The sequence below is a fragment of the Podarcis vaucheri genome (assembly GCF_965113315.1).
Source record: "Podarcis vaucheri genome assembly, chromosome: 3".
Taxonomy (NCBI): Eukaryota; Metazoa; Chordata; class Lepidosauria; order Squamata; family Lacertidae; genus Podarcis; species Podarcis vaucheri.
In genome coordinates this window covers 73,560,421-73,582,662 of record NC_138761.1, presented here as the reverse complement: position 1 = coordinate 73,582,662, position 22,242 = coordinate 73,560,421, and the positions used below count along the sequence as shown (strand labels likewise).

The 22,242-nt window shown below is 41.9% G+C and overlaps 1 protein-coding gene and 1 long non-coding RNA gene across 2 annotated transcripts in view; one reads left to right on the top strand and one right to left on the bottom strand.

Moving 5' to 3' along the window:
* The window catches only part of LOC309529094, a 30,126-nt gene extending 10,621 nt beyond the window's left edge, over positions 1-19,505 (bottom strand). The window contains exons 1-2 of the long non-coding RNA XR_014218072.1: positions 19,226-19,505; positions 10,756-10,866 (exon numbers count right to left, since the gene is read on the bottom strand). This is a non-coding gene — a long non-coding RNA (uncharacterized lncRNA). The remainder of the gene's footprint in view (positions 1-10,755; positions 10,867-19,225) is intronic.
* Positions 19,506-19,624: 119 nt separating this feature from the next.
* SLC16A10 (solute carrier family 16 member 10) overlaps positions 19,625-22,242 on the top strand; it is a 40,655-nt gene continuing 38,037 nt past the window's right edge. Inside the window, exon 1 of the mRNA XM_082216781.1 lies at positions 19,625-20,673. Coding sequence (XP_082072907.1) covers positions 20,244-20,673 — 430 coding nt within the window. The 5' untranslated portion in view covers positions 19,625-20,243. The remainder of the gene's footprint in view (positions 20,674-22,242) is intronic.

Here is a 22,242-nt window from a genome sequence, read left to right as displayed (position 1 = left end):
AAAGCAACATGAACGTTGTCTTTTAAAATTTTCTCCCAATCTTTGAGCCTCCATGCCCTGATGAATCTGACTTTTTATTGCTATTAAATACTTTGATCATTAGCATGGGTTGAGCAGACCCATTGAAATGAATGGGCCTATGTTTGCCATGTTGATTATATGGGTCTACCTTTATTGGGACTAATAGTGGCCCGACCCAAATTTTCTAAAAATGAAATATTGGATATCCTCATTTTTATAATATCTAACATCCTACAATGTAACATACAGACCAGAACCTTGATGCACTTTTTATTTGTTAATTGTTTAAGGCATAGGAATGGTGGATTGCATTTTAATGAGAACCTAATTTAGGGGAAGGGCTATGGCCTATAGTGGTCGGCTATCTGTTTTATATGCAAAAAGCTCAGGCTCAACCCCCAACATCTCCAGCGACGGTTGGGAGTGACACCTGCATAAAACCTTAAGAGTATTAATGCTAGTCAGTGTGGCTGCACTGTTTTAGATAGATCATTGGCCTCACTGGCTATATATAAGGCATCTTCCTATGTTCCTAATTCACTCTTTGCCAAAAAATATATACTTGAAACAAATCATAGGTATCCTTTGCACTCCTTCAAATTTTGAGATGTTTAAAAATGCTTATATTAGGAGAAAAGCACAGTAAAATGCTGCTGAATTTTCACGAGGATGGGGGGGGGAGGAAGACTGCAAAGTAATACAAAAATTTGACAAACTGAACTGGAAAAATGAGAAATTGAGGAAAACTGCAATAGTGGAATTTGTTCATTCTTACTAAGCCAGGATATTGCCAATAACAATTCTTGAATTGTGTATTGCACTTCTTTGTGCTTAGGCTATGTTGAGTAGCAGCATAATATCAGAAACCATTCCAGCTTCCATTTGACAACAAGCCTTTGGACAAGCTTCCTCTTGTGGTGTGTATTATAGCAGGAATGATTTTTCTCCACTATTAAGTTTCTTGAATAGAGAGCTTTTACTTTGCTGGTGAAGTCACAAAGGGGACGCATGTGGGGATTATGAATAAGGCTTTATGAATGTGCTTGTTGAATGAACTAGAATAAAAGACTTAGAAGTGCTTGTGATGAACTGGATTGTGCTTAGATTTCTCTTGGACAGAATATGTTTAAGTTTGAATAATGGATGTTGATTAGATATAAATATTTTTAATTTGTAAGCAGCTAAAATATTTGACTTTAATGCATTATCCTAAAGCAGGTGGCTTACACTTTGGTTTGGTTTATTTGCTTTTTAAGAAGTGAAGCAGCTGCAATGCTAAACGTTTCCTCCATCTACTTTGCTTATTGTGGGTGTGCTGTATGTTCATCACAACTCTTGACACTTTTGTATGTGTGAACCACAATGCAGTGGAGCAACTAGCAAATGGTTTATGTCTGAAAAAAATGCATTTAGTTTGACGATTTTCATGCTAAACAAACTTCTGATGAAGCTCTATATAATTTATTCAGTGCTAGCTTTATCAGGCAATGTCACTGAAAGTTACAGAAAGGTTTTGTTGTTCTATGAACAGGGGAAGGGAAAAATAAATAGGGTAAACATTTAACCTTAAATGCTAAATCAACAGAACTTGCAGTACTATTATGGTACAGCTTGGAATATATTGAAAATAGAAAGAGCAGTGAGTCATCATTAGAGAGGAACTGCTGCTGCCTAGTGCAGAATGAAGAAAGCTTAAATCCCAAATCGGAGGGCTTGATTTGGTCCAGGAAGTGTAGGCCTCAAGTTTGATCTATGTCTTTGCCTTTCAGTTGCTAGAACATAAAGACAGTAGAACCAATTATGTACAGAACATATTTTTTAAAGGTCTTCTTTCAGAGCTAGTGCTACTGGTGCAGTTTAGCTCATTTAAGACACTGAAGTTACTAGTCTTACAGGGTACCCGTATTTTCTTCCTGTTCTCAGCCATTTAAAATTTCTAAGCCGTTTAGAAAAGAAATAGAAACTATTTGAAAAATCAATAAAAATAATTAGCAAAAAAGAAATAAATAAATAAAAATAGGAATCCAGTTATACAGCATGCAGTTTCATGGATCAAGGAAGGCATGTGCAAAAAGATATGTCTTTACAGTGTCAAAAGCAAGTAATTGGAGATGCTTCGTATATGACAGACGGAAGAGCATTCCAAAGGCAATGGTGGAAAATCCTTATTTTCCGAACTCTCCCTCCCTCCCTCATGATATTTTGTAGGGTGCAGGGACGCGAATAAATTTTACCCAGATTATCTAACTGATTTTACAGATCTATGCAGGAGCAAGTGGTCCTTCAGGGCATGTGTATTACTTAATTCAACGTGTGATAAGCCAGCTTTGTTCATTCTGCTAAGTAGAACTCAGGACTTCTATCCAAATCCTGCCCAAACATACCACTGGCTAGCTCCTACATCTCACTCATGTGAGCAATGTTTATTTTGTAAAGTGGGAACATAACACTAAAAACTTTGCTTCCAAGGCAGCATCCTGTATATCAAAGGCCCTTCTAACGAAGCATCCTGATTCCAACAGAAGCCAGAACACAGAGCATGAAGGTAATGGACCTTCTTCCTGTTTGCAGTTATTTTCATCCCTCATCCTCTGTGCTTCCTTGTTGTCAACAATCCACCCTCTTCTGCAATGGTGGCAAACCTTTTTCATTACCTTCTGGGCAACCGTCCAGTTTGCCAGTGGGGGGCGAGGCCAGAGACAAAAGTGGGAGAAGTAACAAAGGTACATCTTAACTTTGATAGGCTAGTTTCTGCACACACCTCTCACAGCCAGACAACTAAGAGGGGTTATCAGAGTTCCAAGGACACATTCTAGTAGGCAGAAACAGTCAGGAAGGGCTGGTGAGGGGTGTGGCCTGGAGAGGATAAATTACTGAGAAGGGGGTGTGGCGTTGAGAGAGGTTGAGAAGGGGTGTGGCCTGAGGATCAGATACAGAGACCCAGAGGGCTGCATTTGGGCCTGGCCTGATCTTCCCCAGTCCACCTTCACTGGATGATACTATCTGTTATTGGAAGGAAGCTTCTATTGCACCACTTGCAATTTACATCCGATCACATGTTTAACTTGGTTTGATACTAACCCAGGGACCATCACTCCATCTTGTGCCAGCAAGTTCTATAAGTTAATTAAGTGTTGCATGAAGGAGTACTTTCCCAAATCTTTCCATTTAATTTTTGTGTATTATGAGCGTGAAAGGCCTGGTTCACACACCGTGTTGAAACGTAACATTAAATAAACTGTGGTTTAGCATGTGTGAATACTTTGCCCCTTCCCCACTCTTGGAGCAAATAAGCTGCCTGGGGAAGGGAAAATGCTAGAGACTGACCTCTGGTGATGGGCAAACTCAGACTCATGGTTTGTTCATCTCCAAACAAGCCATGAGCGGTAAACCAAGGTTTGTGCTTGTTATGAGAGGAGGAGATGTTGGCAGCATTTGTCCAAATGAAGAGATGCCTCTGTCCTCTTTGGACATTAATATTTTGTGTTATCTGGACCCTGATGCCCAATACCCCACTTCCAAGGTAGAGTGGGGGAAAACTCAAGTGGTCATTGCAGGATTATTTAACTTATTATTTTTGAGACTGCTTTTCCTGTGGTCTGTTTTCCAAAACCTTTGTGAAAGCACCTTTCTAGGATCATGCTTTTAAGTTGTTCAACTTTTCTGCTTTGAGCTCTTGAGATTTGAAATTTGAAGAAACAACACTGAGTGTTGCTACTAATGTGCCACATCAATGTTACAGAATTGTTTGTTTCAGGGATGCTTGTCCCGAGCCAAGTAGTGCTGTTAATAGTTCCTGTATTTTACAAGTATGAAGGATTCATGTGGCAAAGCAGATTATTCCTGTGGGTCTTTGGTTGATGTGTGAGCAGTACTGGATCCAGATTCATGATAAGCTTACTAATGCAAAGAGCTTAGTGGGATTTTGAAAAAGGATTAGACATTTATATGAATAATACAAATAGGAGCAGCTAGGACTCAAAATAACTTGGTGATGGGAATACACAGTATTGAAAGAGTGCAAAAGTGCCAATCTTGCTGTGGAAATCTTCCTCAAATGTCTTGTTAATGCTCAGCTCATTGCTCTAAAACATTTAGGGTGATATCCAGCTAAGCAGCTCTGTGTGAGTTCTAATCTGTGTCAGGGTTTCTCCCAACTCTTCTGAGCAAATTTATAGGCTGCCTAGAAGCACACGGCAGGAGGAGGAGGAAGAGGAGCAGAAGTTCCATTGCACAAAGATCCTTGCACTAGCAGAACTGTTTAGTTGGATACTGCCCCTTAGTTCTTTCTTTTGCTTATTTGGATGTTAATTGGAAAGAAACTCACCAAAGTATGAGACTTCTCCTACCCATACATTATTTGGTGCGTTTTATGGACAAAAATGACAGATTAAGATTCTATGAAGGTTATACTTTTAAAGCGCCATCATATCCCTTTAAACATTCATAGGAATCCTGGGAACAATAGCTTGTTAAAGGTGCCAAGAGTTGTTAGGAGATGCCTATTACCTTCACAGGGCTCGAATTCCCAGAGTTCCCTGGGAAGAGGAATTGACTACATCCATTTGTTGTAGTTCTGTGCGGGGGAGGGGGGGAGCTGTGGCTGTTTAAAATGGGATAATTCTGCTTTATAAATGTATAGTGCCGGTAGGACCAAGTTCTCTGAAAATGATAATGGGAGGAAAGGGAAAGAAGTCCTTTCCATGTAAACAGTAAACACATTTTGGGGGAATGTTTTTTGCACAGATCTAAAGCATTCCCTATTTTCAGAGAGCTTATGAAATGTAATTCAGGCTGTGAAGAAGGCTGTGAAGAAAATAGCAGTTGCCAGAGAGAACAATAAGATTGCAAAGTCATATTGATCTCCCAAAGATGCCACATGATTTTTTTATCTTAGAAGAAGCAGTCCTAACCTTGGATAGATCATGTTGTGTACTGTGTAAATGCTTTGATAAAAAAGAGGGCCTCTTGCAGATACCATCTCTTCAGGAGGTCAATTCCGCATGGTTTAGGAATTAGTTCTTTAGTGTAGTGGCACCTACCCTTTGGAACTTTCTTCTGTTACATTTCAGACAGGAACTATCGTTACTACACTTTACTTCCGGGTTTGCAGTGTTTGGGTTCCAAGTTGTTTGAGTTCCAAGGCATTTGAGAACCAAGGTATCACTTTATGCACTTACTGTAACAACTTCATGGTGTGAGTCAGCAGCATTTCCCCCCACAAAAAAACATTGATAATAATAATATGTTAATTAGGGGTTGCCATTTTTTTTTTTAAAAGGTAGGCATTGTGTTTAACCTGTCTAGGTCAAAATAAATATATTTATGCGAGTAACAGAAGTTCAGTGACAAATAGAAATTATCTTTCTTAAAGTACTTTATACTGAGCATAGACGGTGTCAATGACATGGTTTATTAGGCTAAATTTATTGCTTTATTATTGCTACATGCAAATACAGCCTCTTTAACTACATCATCCAGTTGTTTAACATTTCTGAACACTACTAGTTGTGGGGGTTTTTAAGGCAAAAAACTCTGAGATCAAAAGAGAAGGTGCCTCTGGAAAATAATGGATGGTTGATTTTGATGATAGATTGACCCTGTCTAGAAAATGGTAGTTTCTGTCTCAAGTTTAAACTACAGTGGTACCTCTGGTTAAGAACTTAATTCATTCTGGAGGTCTGTTCTTAACCTGAAGCGCCACTTTAGCTAATGGGGCCTGCTGCTGCTGCTGTGCCGCCACTGCATGATTTCTGTTCTCATCCTGAAGCAAAGTTCTTAATCCAAGGTAATATTTCTGGGTTAGCGGAGTCTGTAACCTGAAGCGTATGTAAACCAAGGTACCACTGTATTAGATTTGCCCTCCACCGGGGGGGGGGGGGCGTGTTACGCAGCAAACAGTCTGATAAAGTGTTTTAAATTGCATTTTAAGCTGGCTGGGAAAGAAATCCGCATTTTGTTGTAAACTACTATATAACCGTTATCAAATATAATTATTTGAGTTTCAGAGCCATTAATTTACTTGCACCAAGTATGTTTTTGTGTGTGGAATAACTGGAGCAAGTGTGTTGAACCTGTGGGCCACATCAGGCTCACCAAGCCATTACTAGTGGACTGCCAGCCCCCACCCTGTTCCCTATCACAGCTGTGGGCTGAGAGGATTGGTCTCTGTAGCACAGAGAGCACAAATATAATTCCCACTGCAGTGTTGTTGGCTGGAAAGGTGCGTGCTTAGAGAGAGAGTGGCCTGCAGGGGTGCTGTAGTGTGTGTGTTTGGTTGTGTGTGCATTTGTGTTCAAGAGACTGTGACTGCAGGGTGGCCCATTTTGGCAATGCCCATTTTGGGTTCTTCTGCTACATGGAATACTGTGTCTCAGCTATTCTCCCTTGAGGTATTCGTAAGTAACTTTAACATGCATTCCCCCCCCCCATATGTGCACTACTGGCAATGTTGCAATTGATCATTTCTCACAGGGTGGAAGCCAAGAAAATCAAGAACCAGAGGACAGGATCACACCCCAGAGGACAGGATCACACTTCAAAACGACCTTGACAGATTAGAGAACTGGGCAAAAACAAACAAGATGAATTTTAACAGGGAGAAATGTAAAGTATTGCACTTGGGCAAAAAAAATGAGAGGCACAAATACAAGATGGGTGACACCTGGCTTGAGAGCAGTACATGTGAAAAGGATCTAGGAGTCTTGGTTGACCACAAACTTGACATGAGCCAACAGTGTGACGCGGCAGCTAAAAAAGCCAATGCGATTCTGGGCCTCATCAATAGGAGTATAGCATCTAGATCAAAGGAAGTAATAGTGCCACTGTATTCTGCTCTGGTCAGACCTCACCTGGAGTACTGTGTCCAGTTCTGGGCACCACAGTTCAAGAAGGACACTGACAAACTGGAACGTGTCCAGAGGAGGGCAACCAAAATGGTCAAAGGCCTGGAAACGATGCCTTATGAGGAACGGCTAAGGGAGCTGGGCATGTTTAGCCTGGAGAAGAGGAGGTTAAGGGGTGACATGATAGCCATGTTCAAATATATAAAAGGATGTCACATAGAGGAGGGAGAAAGGTTGTTTTCTGCTGCTCCAGAGAAGCGGACACGGAGCAATGGATCCAAACTACAAGAAAGAAGATTCCACCTAAACATTAGGAAGAACTTCCTGACAGTAAGAGCTGTTCGACAGTGGAATTTGCTGCCAAGGAGTGTGGTGGAGTCTCCTACTTTGGAGGTCTTTAAGCAGAGGCTTGACAACCATATGTCGGGAGTGCTCTGATGGTGTTTCCTGCTTGGCAGGGGGTTGGACTCGATGGCCCTTGTGGTCTCTTCCAACTCTATGAGTCTATGATTCTATGATTTTATTTTGATCAGCTCTGCAGCATCTGATACATAAAAATCAAACCCAGATGCTTATACAGCCTTCCATTAAACGACCACCACATATCAGGGACGGACTTAGGTAATATGGCACCCTGAACAATGACAAAATTTGGTATTCCCTAACTTTGAGTAGGTACCTGTATAAATATAGGTATTATTATTATTATTATTATTATTATTATTATTATTATTACTATGTGCCCCCTCGTCTTAGCGCCCTGTGGGAGGGAACCGCCCACACCACCCTAATCCGGCACTGCACATATTCTCATAGCACAAAATTGTTTTCAGAAATGAATGCAGGCCATAATTTAACCGGGGTGGTTTATGCTGGAGAAAGAAATTGGAACTACCAACAATGACAAGCTACGTTCTGAAATGCCATGATTCTGAAATTAAACTTCAATTGCTCAGGTAACTTGTCTCTCATGTGCTTTTTGACTGATTGCCTCTAACAGAGATAACATCTATTGTCTTGCTCTGAGTACTGTAACTTGTTTTTTTCAACAACAAAAAAGCAAAAGCAAATACCAGATTGTTTCCTGTCATCTAAGGATAGTGTTTGCTGATTTTACCAGAGAACAGTAAGAAAGCAAATTGAATTCTGCAACAATTATAGATCTCTCAGCAGATGGCAGTTTTACTGCTTTTTTAAAAGCCACACATGTTCAAGAAGGGTTAGCCCAAAGTCAATAAAGTAATAAAGTGAACTGTTTATGATGCACATAAATTTAACTTCAGCAGAGAATTTTCAGCATAACTGCTTTTGTGAGTCTTTTTGAAGGAGTTTTTTTTTTAAAGGGTTAACATTGTTATAAAGTCAACTCATTGGTCAAAGTTGGTCTCTGTCCTAGGTTCACCCTTTTAGGCTGAAGTTTTCTGTGCTACATAATACATAATATTGAACTATGTTGTAACTTCTGTTTTTGTTTGCCTGCAGCTACTGTGTCAAAGTAGGTACTGGAGACTTTTAAACAAATCCATAGTGCACTCAGCTAAACCTTAAAACAAACTTTTTTAAAAATATGGAAAGTACAAATTATTGCAAGCATTCATTTCACAGGCAAGTTTATTTGTTGGTAACTTGACAGGGCTTGTGCCTAAAAATAAACAGATCACAGGCTATATTATGCAATGAGCAGTAAGCATATGTAGTATAAATTACTGAAGCTAGCAGAAACTAAACAGAGCAATTTGGAGATGTGGTAAAAAGGAAAGTAGGGAAGAGGTTAGCACACACACGCACTCACACACACACACAGCAAGACTGCTGTGGATTTCACAAGCTTGAAAAGGCTGAGGTTAATGTCTAAGACAGGGGTCTGCAACCCGCGGCTCCAGAGCCGCATGTGGCTCTTTTACACCTTTGTCGCGGCTCCGGGGCGGATACTAGCGAAGGGAGGAGGCGCATTGTGCGCCCTGACACTCCTCACTGTGGTCGGCCGCTGTACTGGCTGTGACGTCGCATGGGGGCGGTGCGTGCGTTAGTCACGCACCGTCCCGACGTCACTTTCCTGCCCGCCCGCTTGCTACATTGTAAGGGGCATGTACACTGGTCACTGCATTGAAAAGGGGCATGTACGCTGGTCACTGTTTTGAAGGGGAGTGAAGAACACACACACACAAAAAGGTAACTTGTTAATTTAATGTTTATTTCTATGAGGAGGAGTAATTCTGAGGGGTCAAACAAAGAAATAATAAAAAAGTGACAAAAAAGTTATTTTTATAATGACGAGTTTTGCGGTTCCCAGTTGTTGTTTTTTCGGAAACGGGTCCAAGTGGCTCTTTTTGTCTTAAATGTTGCAGACCCCTGGGCTAGGTGGTAGATGCACACAATACATTTCTGACTTTGTTTAGCAAAAGCACATTATGCCAGGTAATTGAATGCATTAAAATAAAGAGCACATTACATAATATTAATAGAAGCAATTTTGACTGTAATGATGTATGACTAGTATATCACAGGAGCCAAATGAGACAAAAGGGCAATTAATGTCATGTGGAGGTCCCTACTTCATTTACCTCTGTTTTTCAGCTCTGGCTAGAGTAATGACTAAAATTAATTAAGCTTCTAGTATTTTAGGCTTGTATCTTAAGAACTTCATAGCAACTGTGGTGGAAACGTTTTCTGCCTATCAGTTTTGCAGACTCAGCTTGGAAACTGAAAGCTCAGATGTATTTCTGCTTCATGCATCACTAAGATTTTGCAATCTCATTGCTCAGCTAACAGTTCTGTTAATCATACACCAATCTGTATGAAATACTACTAGCAGGACACAAAAAAAAGGATTTTAAAAATATATCACACTAAACACTTTTGGCAGGTACATATGATGTCTTTTGATTGTCAGGTAGAGATGATCTTACATGCATAGATAATACAATCTGATGGAATTCTGCAGTCAGTTGATGTACTCAGCTGGGGAGGGAACAAAGCAGGGAGGCAGTTACAGTGGTTCCTGGGTACTGGGAGATAGGGTGTGGGAAAGGGGGCAAGCCATGTAGCAGGTTCATGGCACAGACAATAAGTGGCTATGCCGTGGGCCAGCCCCCTTTCCAGCCTGAGGAATTTTGGTTCTAGCATAGGCATCCCCAAACTCGGCCCTCCAACTGTTTTGGGACTACAACTCCCATCATCCCTAGCTAACAGGACCAGTGGTCAGGGATGATGAGAATTGCAGTCCTAAAACAGCTGGAGGGCCGAGTTTGGGGGTGCTTGTTCTAGCAGCCAGCCCTAAGATCTGCAGCTACTGCTACTGAATGCCAGGTCAGCTTTGATGAAGACTTCCCTTATCCATGATTTGATCATACATGAGGAGACTGATCTGGTTTGTATCACTGGGGCCTAAGTGAGCAAGCATGGTGGAGTTCATCTCACCCTGCTGTGCCCACCCAGGTACTCAAGGCAGCCTAGGCACAGACTTGAGGACTGGGGAAACGGAGTTACTGTAATTTATAGGATCTCCTCCCATGCTTTCTGTCCACTTGATTGGCAATATAGAGTATCTCAACCTAGTTTTAGGCATTATAACACATTTTGCTGGTTTACTGCCCAGCAGCCTCCCTGCCTGACCTGACAGATATGGTCTCAGTGCCAGTGTTGAGGACTCCCTGACTGTTGGGGGGGGGTCTGGAACAGCTATGTTGAGGCCATTTTTTGGGGGGGTGGGGGTGGCTCAGGACTTCATGGTCACCATGATAACCTTGGGGGTGTCCCAATATGTCATTGGCTTCATACATGTGGCAACTGGAACTGGTTTTTCTCACTGTGACATCTAGTGAAGCTTTTCCAGGTACTATGAGACCTTTTACAGTCTGGCCCAAAGGAAGTAATAGAATTGACTCACTGTGACTTGTCTGCAAAGCATTTTCATTTCAGGATAAACTCACTTCTACTCTAGGCAACAGTAGAGAGCCTGGGGCTTTGCAGATGTCGTAGGACTCAACCTTCAGCTAGACTGACGAATGGATAAGGATAATGAGAGTCTAACAACATCTGGAAAGCCATAGGTTAACAATCCTTGTTCTAAGGATCCTAAACTGAGATTTAACGTCCCAAAGCAAGCTCTGGTCTCTCTTGCTAAATGTTATTTTTCTTACAGAGATAAGCATCCAGATCCTTATTTACTTTTAAGCAAATACATTTCCTCTGCCTCAAACTACTTAGCAGCAGGAGCCCAGGCACTAAGCAGCAGCAAAATGTTTACTCCAGCAGAGAGGCATGAATTAAATGCTATGATGAGGAAAAAGCATAAATATTTGACTTCCATATTGCTTGGCTACCATGTAGCCTTCAATTTTCTCTTCCTTCCCTTTTTGTTTAAACTTAGGACCAAATATTGGAAAGGAAAGAAAAACACCCAGTGAATATTATTAACATTTTATAGTTGACAGCGTATCTCTTTTAAGGGATATGCCCTTATTTATAAATTATTTGTTCTTAATAAACTTGCACAATATGCCAAACTTTCACATTAGGCTGGACTTTTTAATCTTATCTGTCTTTCCTTTTACTCTTGCATTTATTGCCCATGGATTACCTGGAATACCTTAGATTGTGTACCTTACGTCAGATGTCGGCACTTTTGTGTGGTCTATCATGTGGGCAGCAAATGCTGGACCACAGTGTTTAAAAATATGCTTACCACTGACACTAACTTCAGTAGGAACAGCTGTGTATCTTCATAGTCAGAATATAAGGGTGCTTTCAGAGGAGTGTTTGTTGTGGGATGGTTGGTCCTCATGCATGCATTCCCCCCCCCCACAGTATCTAAATGATATTTCTGACATGAAAATTACCAGCCTGTGTTTCCTCCTATTTAATCCAAATTTAATTTAATTTAACCCTGTAAATTAAAGCTTGTTGCCAGTGACTCATTTGCAATATCTGAATGACCTGATATTGAATCTGAATGACCTGATATTGAAGATATTGAATCTTCTGCTGGAAGCGCCTTAAGGCAGCTTTAACAGTGAAAAAGCAAATAAGAAATTTAGCTTTTAGCCAGTTTAGTGAATAAACTTTTATTGTCTGATCTGTGTTGTAATTCCTTTCAGACATTATAGCTAATATCTATATCTATATCTAATTCTCAATTTTGTTGTAACTAAGGTTTGCTTTAAGTTATTGCCAGAAGTCAGTCAGTCTCTCTCCCTCTCTCTCCCCGCAATACTATCTTAATTACACTCTCAAGGTCTTCTGTAACCCCAAACTGAGCAGCAAGAAACATCTGGCAGGCCACAGCTGACCTGTACATGGTGCGCCTGACACCTATCTCCAAGCACATTTGCAGTGCCATACAAAACATTTGCACAGCACTCATGTCTTAGTCTGGAAGGGTAAATGTGGCCAACCACCTCCTCCCTTTCCATCTAGCTTCCCCTTGCAACTTGGCTTCTTGGATTTGAGACCTAGACTGACTTTATTTTGAACCTTGATTTGAAGCCTTTTGCGATGCTCACTTTTGTTCCAGGCCCAAGGGACTGAACCAGCAGAATGCAATAATAGCTCAGTTGCATTAGCTTAAAGGTTCACCCTCTTTCCAGCAGTGCTTATACAGGGTGAGTCCTTTAAAAGAGGCCCCGTGGATACAGAGTACACATGTTCCATGGGGCCTCTTTTAAAAGACTCACCCTATACAAGACCCACAAATATAGAATAAAGGCAATATCCCTCCTTTGCTGTTTGCCCCCAGCGACTGACTTTCTGCTGTTGAAGATGCCATACTTCAAAGGAAAAGAGTCCTTCCTTTGAGGTCAAACTCCAAGGACTTCCAGTCATCACTGATAGGCTCTGGCCGAAAACCCTGCTAGAATTTGCAGCATTGGGGAGTACGGGTGATCCCAGTGGCATTTAAAGTCAGTGCTGATCAGCACCAAGTTCAAACTGCCCTTTTGGCAGGGTTTGGCTCCACTTGAGCTTCTGAGCAGAACCAATCCCAGTGGTACATGGATTTGATGTCAAATTTAAAAGGAACCAAAGGCAAGGCACACTTGCAAAGAAACAATTGGAAGTGACCACTAACGGTCTCCTGCTATAATTAACTCACAGAGGCAATTATTCACTGGGGGTGTAATATCAGCTAGGTCCCATGAGCCCATCTGCTGGGGTAGGAGTGATATGAAGCTGTCAGATTCTAGTTAAGAGTCCAGAAGGCCCCACCCTGATACCCAGTGTGAAGAGAAGTTTTTCTCCCTCTTTCAAATACTAGAAGTCCATGCATTAAAACTGAAAGTTGAAGACTTTTGCACAGACAAAGGGAAGTACCACTTTACACAATAGTAAAAAAAATAAATAAATCACTACATAGGCATCTTGATGGCCACTGTGAGAACAGGATACTGGGCTAAGATGGGTCCTTCTTAATGTTCTAACTGCATTACAGTCACTTCCTCAAAGGCTGGGTCACTGTAAATTCTTCGCAGGGCATTTCAAAACAAACAAACTGAGAGCAGCCTGTTTCCATCCAAGCTCATCATTGTAAGAACCTTTTAACACTAGGAATTTGGTGCCTGAATTAGAATTTGGTTTGCTTGTTTTCCTTCCCACCCACCCCACATCCCTTTTGTGTCATGTCTTTTCAGATTGTGAGTCTGTGGGCAGGGGCTGTGCTATTTTTATTCCTTTGTAATCTGTTATTTTCTGACTGAAGAGTGGGGTGAAAATAGTTTGCATAAACAAACTAGAATGAGTAGAATCTGCTTGATTTCTAGGGGGCAAACAATTATTCTTCCTCTCCCCGCCACCTTTCAAAATGTGGTCATAACATGGCATATGCTAAGATAAATGAGATTTGTTCATCGAAAAGCGTGTTAAGCTGGAAAACATTCTCTTAAAAGAGAATTAACGCAATGTAATACTTACATTTCATTTTGGGTGTTACTACTGTATTGTGTGCAGAAATATGAGATGTACTATATTTAAGTGGGCAACATATGGTGATGAGGTTGCACAACGAATAAATCTGCTTGTATTACCGGTATCTACCTGCTCAGAAATCATTTTATATTTCAGCTTTTAGAGAATCTGAACTAGGAGTCATAAATGAAAACAAGCTAATTTGATACATTTCCATGTCTCAGGACTGCTGGTACTTGGTACACATCCTGCTGGAAAATATTAATTACTAAAATAATTAGTGTAAAAAATTGTAAATACTGATTGCTTTTTGTTTTTACACTCAGGAAAAAACTGAGAAAAATTGAGATGGTGAATGACTTGTTCTAATGCAGTGAAAATTAGATGCCAAGCAGTCAAATATGTCAAGAAATCTTTACAAAATAATGGAAGTGCTCTTTGAATCAGAACGATGTGTAGCTCCTGCAGCAATCCATGTTCATTATTTTTTTTTAAAGCTAGGGTGTACATTGCCTTTCATGACCATTGACTTTCATATGTCAAGACTGTTTAAAATATTAAAGGGAGTAAGAGACAAAAAGTCAAATCTGTAATTTAGTTTTTATTTACTCCATTTGAAGTAGAAAATATGAAATAATAAAATGTGTAAAGGGGCTTCTGCTGTGTGAAAACCATTCTGTCTTGAGTTTGGTGATGTTTTTCTCAAATAATTTGGGTAAAAATGGTTTAGCAGTTTGATAAGAAAGACATATTTTGTTCAGAAAGCCAATAGGATTGAGAAATGAAAAAAATTATTAACAGAGCTCTAAGTCTCTCCTAGTTTTTCAGAGAAAATTGCTAATTTATTGGTTCACCTCACCTGAGACTGCAATGGTTTTAATAAAAACCCTCCTTTGTTTTTATTGTCACATGGTTTAAAGCTCTAGTTACAGTTCTTGTTTTTATTCTTATTGTACACAGATCAACTTGAAATGAATTATTTGTTGGAATTGTTTGTGCATGGGAGAGAAAGAAGACAAATAGATTATAGTGCTCAAAAAAGTATTAGATGCTAAGAGTCACACACAATAAATCACATGTACAGAGAGAGGGCTTTTTACTTCCTGCTTTCTACCACAGCTTCCTGCATCCTCCAGAAAGCCTGCTCTGAAAGGTCAAGAATCTTCCATAGAAAAATAAGCAACTCCAATATCCCTTGCGAACATAGAAGCCAACTCCCGGTTCCCTTGGCCCCTCTACAATAAAATATTTGAGGCGGCTGCTCCCCACCAAAATTGATGGGCATTGCCATTCAAATGGTGTACCTGCCCCCCCCCAATATTTTAATTTGGCCACCCCTGCTTGCAAAGCACTTTGTCCACCCTTAATCAGCTAGGACTCTCTACTCCAAATGTATTTGTTCCACTGCCTATGACCCTGTATCCCCCCTCATTCTCCTTTGTGCCCCATACCAAATAAATATTGGGAGGGGAGGGAAGGGGGGAAGCCAAGGTCTTTTCAACCTGAAATGCATTTTATATTGCTAATGTAGAAGGTTGAGACACACTTACCTTTGCCTGTTGATTGTTCCCTACAAACCCACCACCTCCATGCACTTTAGTTTTAATTGTATTTTAATTATGTTGTCCCCCCCCCCCATGTTTTTACCAGTCCTTGTTTTTATCTGTAATCTGCCTTGAGTCTACCCCGTATGCAGGCTCTGTAACTGGAAAGGAGCTAGAGGAGAAATGATGAATTTAGGAGGAATGTCCCCCACTCTGTGTCTCTGCAGCCTTGTTATTTCTTCTGCAAATAAGAAGTTGCGGCTGTGCATTTACTCATATAATTTGCTTTTTACTCTCTCTTCTCTAAACGCTCAGAATTGCTTTATATACTTTTCTTAGTCCTATTGCAATACATTATGCCAGTAGTGGGCAACCTTCTTAGGGTTGAGGGTCACATTCCCCCAGAAGCATGTGTGTGTAAAATAAATACATGAATACAAAAGTGAATGAAAGGAGGGGAGAGAAAGAGAAAGGGAATGGGCTTTCTTGCCCACATTTGGCATTGGCTCCATCTGGCAGGTGTGTCCAATACCAAAACTAGGCAGGGAAGCATCTTTTCCTCTCTGTCCTCCCTCCATTCATTCTCTTCTCTATTCATATATTCTCTCACACACACACTTACTGTGGCACTTACTATAACAACTTCATAGTGAGTACCAGCACCTCACCACCCCCACCCCAAATACAGAAATTGTGACATACACAATTAATTGAACACCATCTGCAGGCACTTGGGATTGAAGTCAATAATGCTAGTCTGTTGTCTCTTTCAGCAAATTCAGACATAGACTTCCTCTGAACATGGATGGAGGAAAGATTGCTATAGGGAACTCAAAGTTTCAGAGGCAGTCTACCTGAGTAAGCTGAAGTTGTGGAGGCTGGCAACAGGAAAGGCTTTGGGTCTCAAGCCCTACTTTGACTAATCACTTTTAAAAGTGTGCCAACCAGTGGCCAACATCTCACGATAACAATCACGGAGAACTTGGAACTGATTTGTCTTGCTCTGTAAACAGTGCAACCCTATGTCTACTCAGAAGTAAGTCCCATTAGATTTGGGACAAGCAATACCTAACTGGTTGATTTTTTTCTTTTTCTTTATGTAATATAAAACCTTTTATTCTTGGTATTCCTTGTGCCTCTGATGGTTCAATCACAGGTTTATGTTTCTGTATATCTTGCAAGTCATGTGCACTACACCTCTTGTTCTCTTATTTCTTCTGATGGTACTCTCTGTTTACCTGTCTGTATCACACTGCAAATATATGGATAACCAGATTTAATATTTTTTATTGTGAACATTCCATGCCCACCTTGGTATGGTTTGGTTTAATTTTTATGTGTTTGTTTCATGAAGTTTTATTTTGTTATTTGGGTTATATGGATAGTTTTTTAAAAATGCTTTCTGAAAAGGAATAAAAAGACGAAGCAAGTTCCAGTAAGTTAATTGGGACTTACTCCCAGGTATGTGGGTATAGCCTTAATTTCCTCCATAGAGTTCAGAAGAGATTAAAAAGCGACTTCGCCTTCACATTCTGTTCCCATTTGAGAGTAGCCATATGGGTGGCAGGACTGTAACAGATGTGGAAATCAAGTGTCTCTCAGTTGGAAACATGAATATAGACAAACTATTGTAATTGGAACTCTGTTCTTTCCCTTCCATTTGTCCACAGTGACAGTGATTTAAAAAGCAGGGAGTTAATAAGATACCCATTGTCTCACTGTCATGGAAGATAGGGTTTACTCGCTTGCCTTAAAAAACTTGAAACACAAGAGATGTATGTTGAAATTGGGGAGGCTAACTTCTCTCTTCTTCACCCTCCATCTCATTATCATTATTCACACACATATACATGTATTTTGACATAAGTGGGTAGTATTCAATGCTAGACCTACAGAAGAGTAAGCCCATTGAAGTTAATAGACATGACTAACTTAGGTTTATTACTTTCAATGGGTAGGACTTAGTATAATACAACCCAGAGTGTTTAGGATTACTACCCATCCTAGCCACAAAGGATTTCCCACGCATTTCAGTCTCCAGAATGCTCACTTCTATCCTCACCATGGGAAAAATAGTTTCTTAAGAGTCCTTTCCCCCCTTATAACCCACCTTAGCAAAGAAGAAAAGATGTGCTGCTAGGTCCTCCTCTACAAAGAAAACTGACACAGGCTGCTGCAAGCTAGCGAAGGAGGGAAAATGCAGACTAGAAAGACCAAACTGATAAATTTAGAATGCATAGTTCTGATTGGCTTAGCATGCCCCCGCTTATTTTTTGTGGCTTGGGGTTTGGTTGGCCAGAGAGAGACAGAAAAGCATGAGGACCTTGAAGAACGGAAAACAAAGGCTTTCCTGTTGATTAAATTATTTGTTTTTAACAATTTTTTTTTTTTTTGCTGTGCAGGGGGACGGACAGCTTCCTCTATGGGCCTTGGCCTCTCTATATTTCAGCCAACATATCCTTCAGTCAATCATATCAGAGCAGCATAGAATTCTCCCCCTCATCCGACTAGTTTCCTAATCCAACAAGTGACCAATATTTTCTGCCCAATAAGTCAATCAGAAGTGTAATTTTACAAAAGTCTCTCTCAGTACAGTATTTTAAAAGAACTGTTTCTCCCAGACCAGACTTGTGTAACTAAATAGTAGGTGTTAGCCACCAGGATACCTAGTGTTACACATTTAACATGACACCTCTATGCACATGCATATCTTAACTAAACCCTATTTTTAAAAGTGATTTCTCCCCAGTAACTCTGCTTACAAAACGAACAACAGCCCTTTTATTGCTTTTAATGGGTGTGGTATATTTTTACTGTATTCTGTAAATGATCCTTCTTGAACCTACATTTCTAAATAATTGGCATTAATACGGCAAGACAAAAATAGCAAAAACCAGGATATTCATATATCAGTAAACACCTGATTTTGTATTGTGCTTTTGGCTGTGTTTGTACATGGCGATATATTGCCTACATTGTCCTTGTGGGACTGTTTTAGTTATGTAATATCTCTTTAAAAAACTGACAAAGTTTTCTGGTAATATAAGACCTTAACAGATTTATTTTGGCACAAGTGGGGGCTGCAACAAAATGTTGTAGTGTGGAGTGCTCTTATTCAGGTTTCTAGCCCTGGCCTCAACAGTCAACCAGCATTCGTTACCTACTAAACACAACCAGTCTATACTGGGCATTTCCCCGCACCAACCAATTTTTGGGTACTTCTGCAAATGTTGGGATTCCCCCCATGCCTACCGCTGCTTCTTTATTGTGCATTACTTGTACCATTTGTGCTACATAAGCCTGATTCAGTTCTGTTTCGGTTTTCCTAGCGCTCAAACACAGATATGTTTTCTCTTATTTTGTGTTAATTTTTGTTTTTAAGCCTGCATTTGCATTTGTATGAATTTCATCCGCCCTTTTTACATAAAATACATTTTCAATGCTTCTCAATGCATTTTTCAGGAGAAAAAAAATCTGTATTTTTTGCACACTGAAGCACTGCAAAATCTGGAAGTGTGACTGGCCGGGAGTTGCGCTGTGATCTGCAAGAACATTAAACTGGCAACAGCAGATTGCATCTGTTTCCTGTGAAAAACAGACCAAATTCCTCCTGTGTCACAAGCTTATCAGAAAAGGAGAAAGTGATTGTGATTGTGTGTGACAAAATCTGTTATAAGGTGTTTGTGGTACACTAAAGTATATGCTTGAAGGGGGGAATATAAACCCTGCTGTTCCCCCTCTGGGTTTTACTTTTAAAGATTGTTCCTCAAGAGACCTATCTCCATTTGTGCTATGTGGCTCAGTAAGTAATCAATGCCCAGTACAAACATATTTTCCTCTTTTTCTTCTTGGACCTGTGTTCCCATATGTAAGCAATTGAACTCTGGGAAAAATGCTTGCCCCTTTGTCCTGTACCTTGGCAGAACCTTTGTTTCCCTGTCGCCCTGCCAGCAAAGTATGTCGCTGACTTTGGGGAGGCGACTGACGTCACAGACACACACACCTTGCCTTGTGTGTGTTACGGTTCCAGTCTCTGGGGCCGCTCTTTTCATACTTTACGTTTTATATACAGTATAGAAGTGTGTGTGTTTCCATATATATCTCTATAGGAACTCTGTCGCAAAGCTCACGGGGACGTTGCCTTCTCACTTTCCCCGCCCCCTTCACCCCTCCCCGCGCGCCAAATTGCGCCTGCTGAGGGGAGGAAAGCAGCTCCATTCGCTGCCGCCGCCTTCCACCAACCGCCTTCCATGGGTGGTCGTTAACTGTTGACTTATGGCTCGGCACGCGCGCAAGCGCGCCAAGAGGCACGTTCTCTCCCGAACGTCGCTGCAAGGCTGGAGTCAAGTTTCCTCATCCACTGGCACGCTGTGCTTTTCTCCTCCTCTCCCGCCTCACCCTCCCAGCCATCCGCTGCGGCCCACGGAGAGGGCGGAGCTTCCCCTCCTGCTAGCCAGTGAGAACCTCAGGTTTAGGGGGACGGAGAAGGTGGCGGCAAGGGAGCACGCCCCTTTGCCAGCCACGCCCCCTGGTGGGGCGCGCGCGGGGTGGGGGTGGGGAGTTACCCCTTTAAAATAACCTGAAGGCGCCTTGAGCGAATTTACCACCCTCAGGGGCCGGTTTGTGAGGGAGAGTTTTATACGGCGGAACTATATAGATCTATTTGTATAGACTATATATATGTTTTCAAAGCGCTGAGTTTCTTTTCCTGTCGAGAAGTTTGATACCCCCCCCTCACCCGCTCATTCCCGTTCCTGTTTCGAGAGAGATGACCGCGTTGCCTCGGCGGAGCTAAGGAGCGAGCGAGAGGCGGCGGCGGCGGCGGCGGCGGCTGGGCTCCTGAGAGGCAGAGCGAGCGAGGGAGCGAGCAGCCGCGTGAGGCCGCCTTAGCCGCCCTTCCTTCCCTCCGCGTAGCTCCCGCCGGCGGGCTGCGATGTCTCCCGTCAGCGAGGAGGTGGGAGCGGGGGACGGCTGCCCCCCGGCTGCCCCCGTGGCCCCCTTGGAGAGGGGCGAGGCGCTGGGCGACGAGCCGAAGCAGGAGAACGGCGGCGAGTGGTGCTCGCACCAGACGCTGCTCTCCTCGCTGGAGGCAGCCGCCGGGGAGCCGCTCCCGGTGACGGCGTTCGCGGCGGCCGGGAACCCCCCGGAGAAGAAGCTGCAGAAGCCGCCCACGCCGCCGCCGCCGAAGGGAGGCGAGGCGCCGTTCGAGCCCCCCGAGGGCGGCTGGGGGTGGGTGGTCATGCTGGCCTCCATGTGGTGCAACGGCGCCGTGTTCGGCATCCAGAACTCGTGCGGGGTCCTCTTCAAAGCCATGCTCAAGGAGTTCGGAGACCCCAACGACCCGCAGCTGACGTTCAAGACAGGTGAGTGAGTGCGGGGGGGGGGGAGAAGGCGGGAGGTGCGGGAATGGAGACCCCCCCCCCACAACCGCCTCCTGCTTTTGCGTTCAGAGAGATAGGGAGGTGATAGGGAGAGAGAGAGACTGGGCTGGAGCACTTCTGGGCGGAGGTGGCTTGTGTTTAGATTTAAAATCACCCATTCGTTTTTGGTGCACAGGACAAAACCTCCAAGTTGGTGGGCGGACTGGGTGAAGGAGGAGCAGGCGCTAAGATTTTGCAGTTGCTGCTGTGTATGTGCAGAATCTGCCCCCTTTATTTGGGGGAAAGTTTCTGCCCCGCTTCCCATTGTTTTGGGACTGTGTGATGTCCTTAAAAAAAAATCATAAGAAGGGCCCTGCTGAATCAAACCAGTGGCCATCCAGATGCCTGCGGGAAACGTGCAAGCAACTGGTGTCCAGAAGCATTTCTACCTCTGATCATGGAAGCAAAGCATTGCCATCACAGTTAGTAGCTATTAAGAGCAATATTCTCCATGTTCTCTTTTAAAGCCATCCTGTGGGAGCAGAGTTCCATAGTTTTAACTATGCACTGTATGAAGTACTTTCTTTTATTTGTCCTGAATTTCCCAGCAGCAGCTTCACTGATGCCCATGAGTTCTAGTGTTATGAGAGGGAGAAAAACTTTCACTCTCTCCATGCCATGTATACTTTTACAAACATCTATTACTTGTTTTTTCTCTAAACTAAGAAGTTCCAAAGATTGCAACCTTTCCTCATATGGGTGTTGCTTTATTCCCTTTTAAGGGTCATGTTGATCACACTTTTCTGAACCTTTTCCAATTCTACAATATCCTTTTTGAGGTGAGGCAACCAGAACTGTACACAGTATTCCAAATGCAGTTGCACAATAGATTTGTACAATGGTGTTATAATATTAGGAGTTTTATTTTCAATTCCTTTCCTAATAATCTCTAGCATGGAATCTGCCTTTTTCACAGCTACTGCACAATAGTTTTTCATTTTCATCAAGCTATCTACTACAAACCTGAGGTCTTATTCCTGGTCAGTCACTGCCAGTTCAGACCCCATCCACATACAGTATGTGAAATTAATATTTTTTTGCCAGCATTCATATCTTTACACTTTTTAATGTTGAATTCTATTTCATATTTCACCACTCATTCACTTAATTTGTAGAAGCCTTTTGGAGCTCTTCTCAATCTTTTTCTTTTAATGATCCTGAACAATGCAGTCCTGATAGGATTTCTGCTTTTGGATGTGTATTTTACTTCTGTATCTCCTTCACCCTCTCTTTCTGTCTAGCTTGTGCAAGAGTTTGTAGACTCTGTTTTCTAAAAGAAAGAAAATTAAACAGAATTGGTTTTAAAGGTTTGGCTAAGGATTTGTAACCAGCAGGACAACAATACTCATAGAATCATAGAAATATAAAGTTGGAAGGGATCCTGCGGGTCATCTAGTCTAATCCCCTACAAAGCATACATGACAGATGGCCATCCACCCTTTGCTTAAAATCCCCATATAAAGAGAGTCCAAGAGTCCACTGTCCAAGAGGTCTTACTGTCAGAAAGGTCTT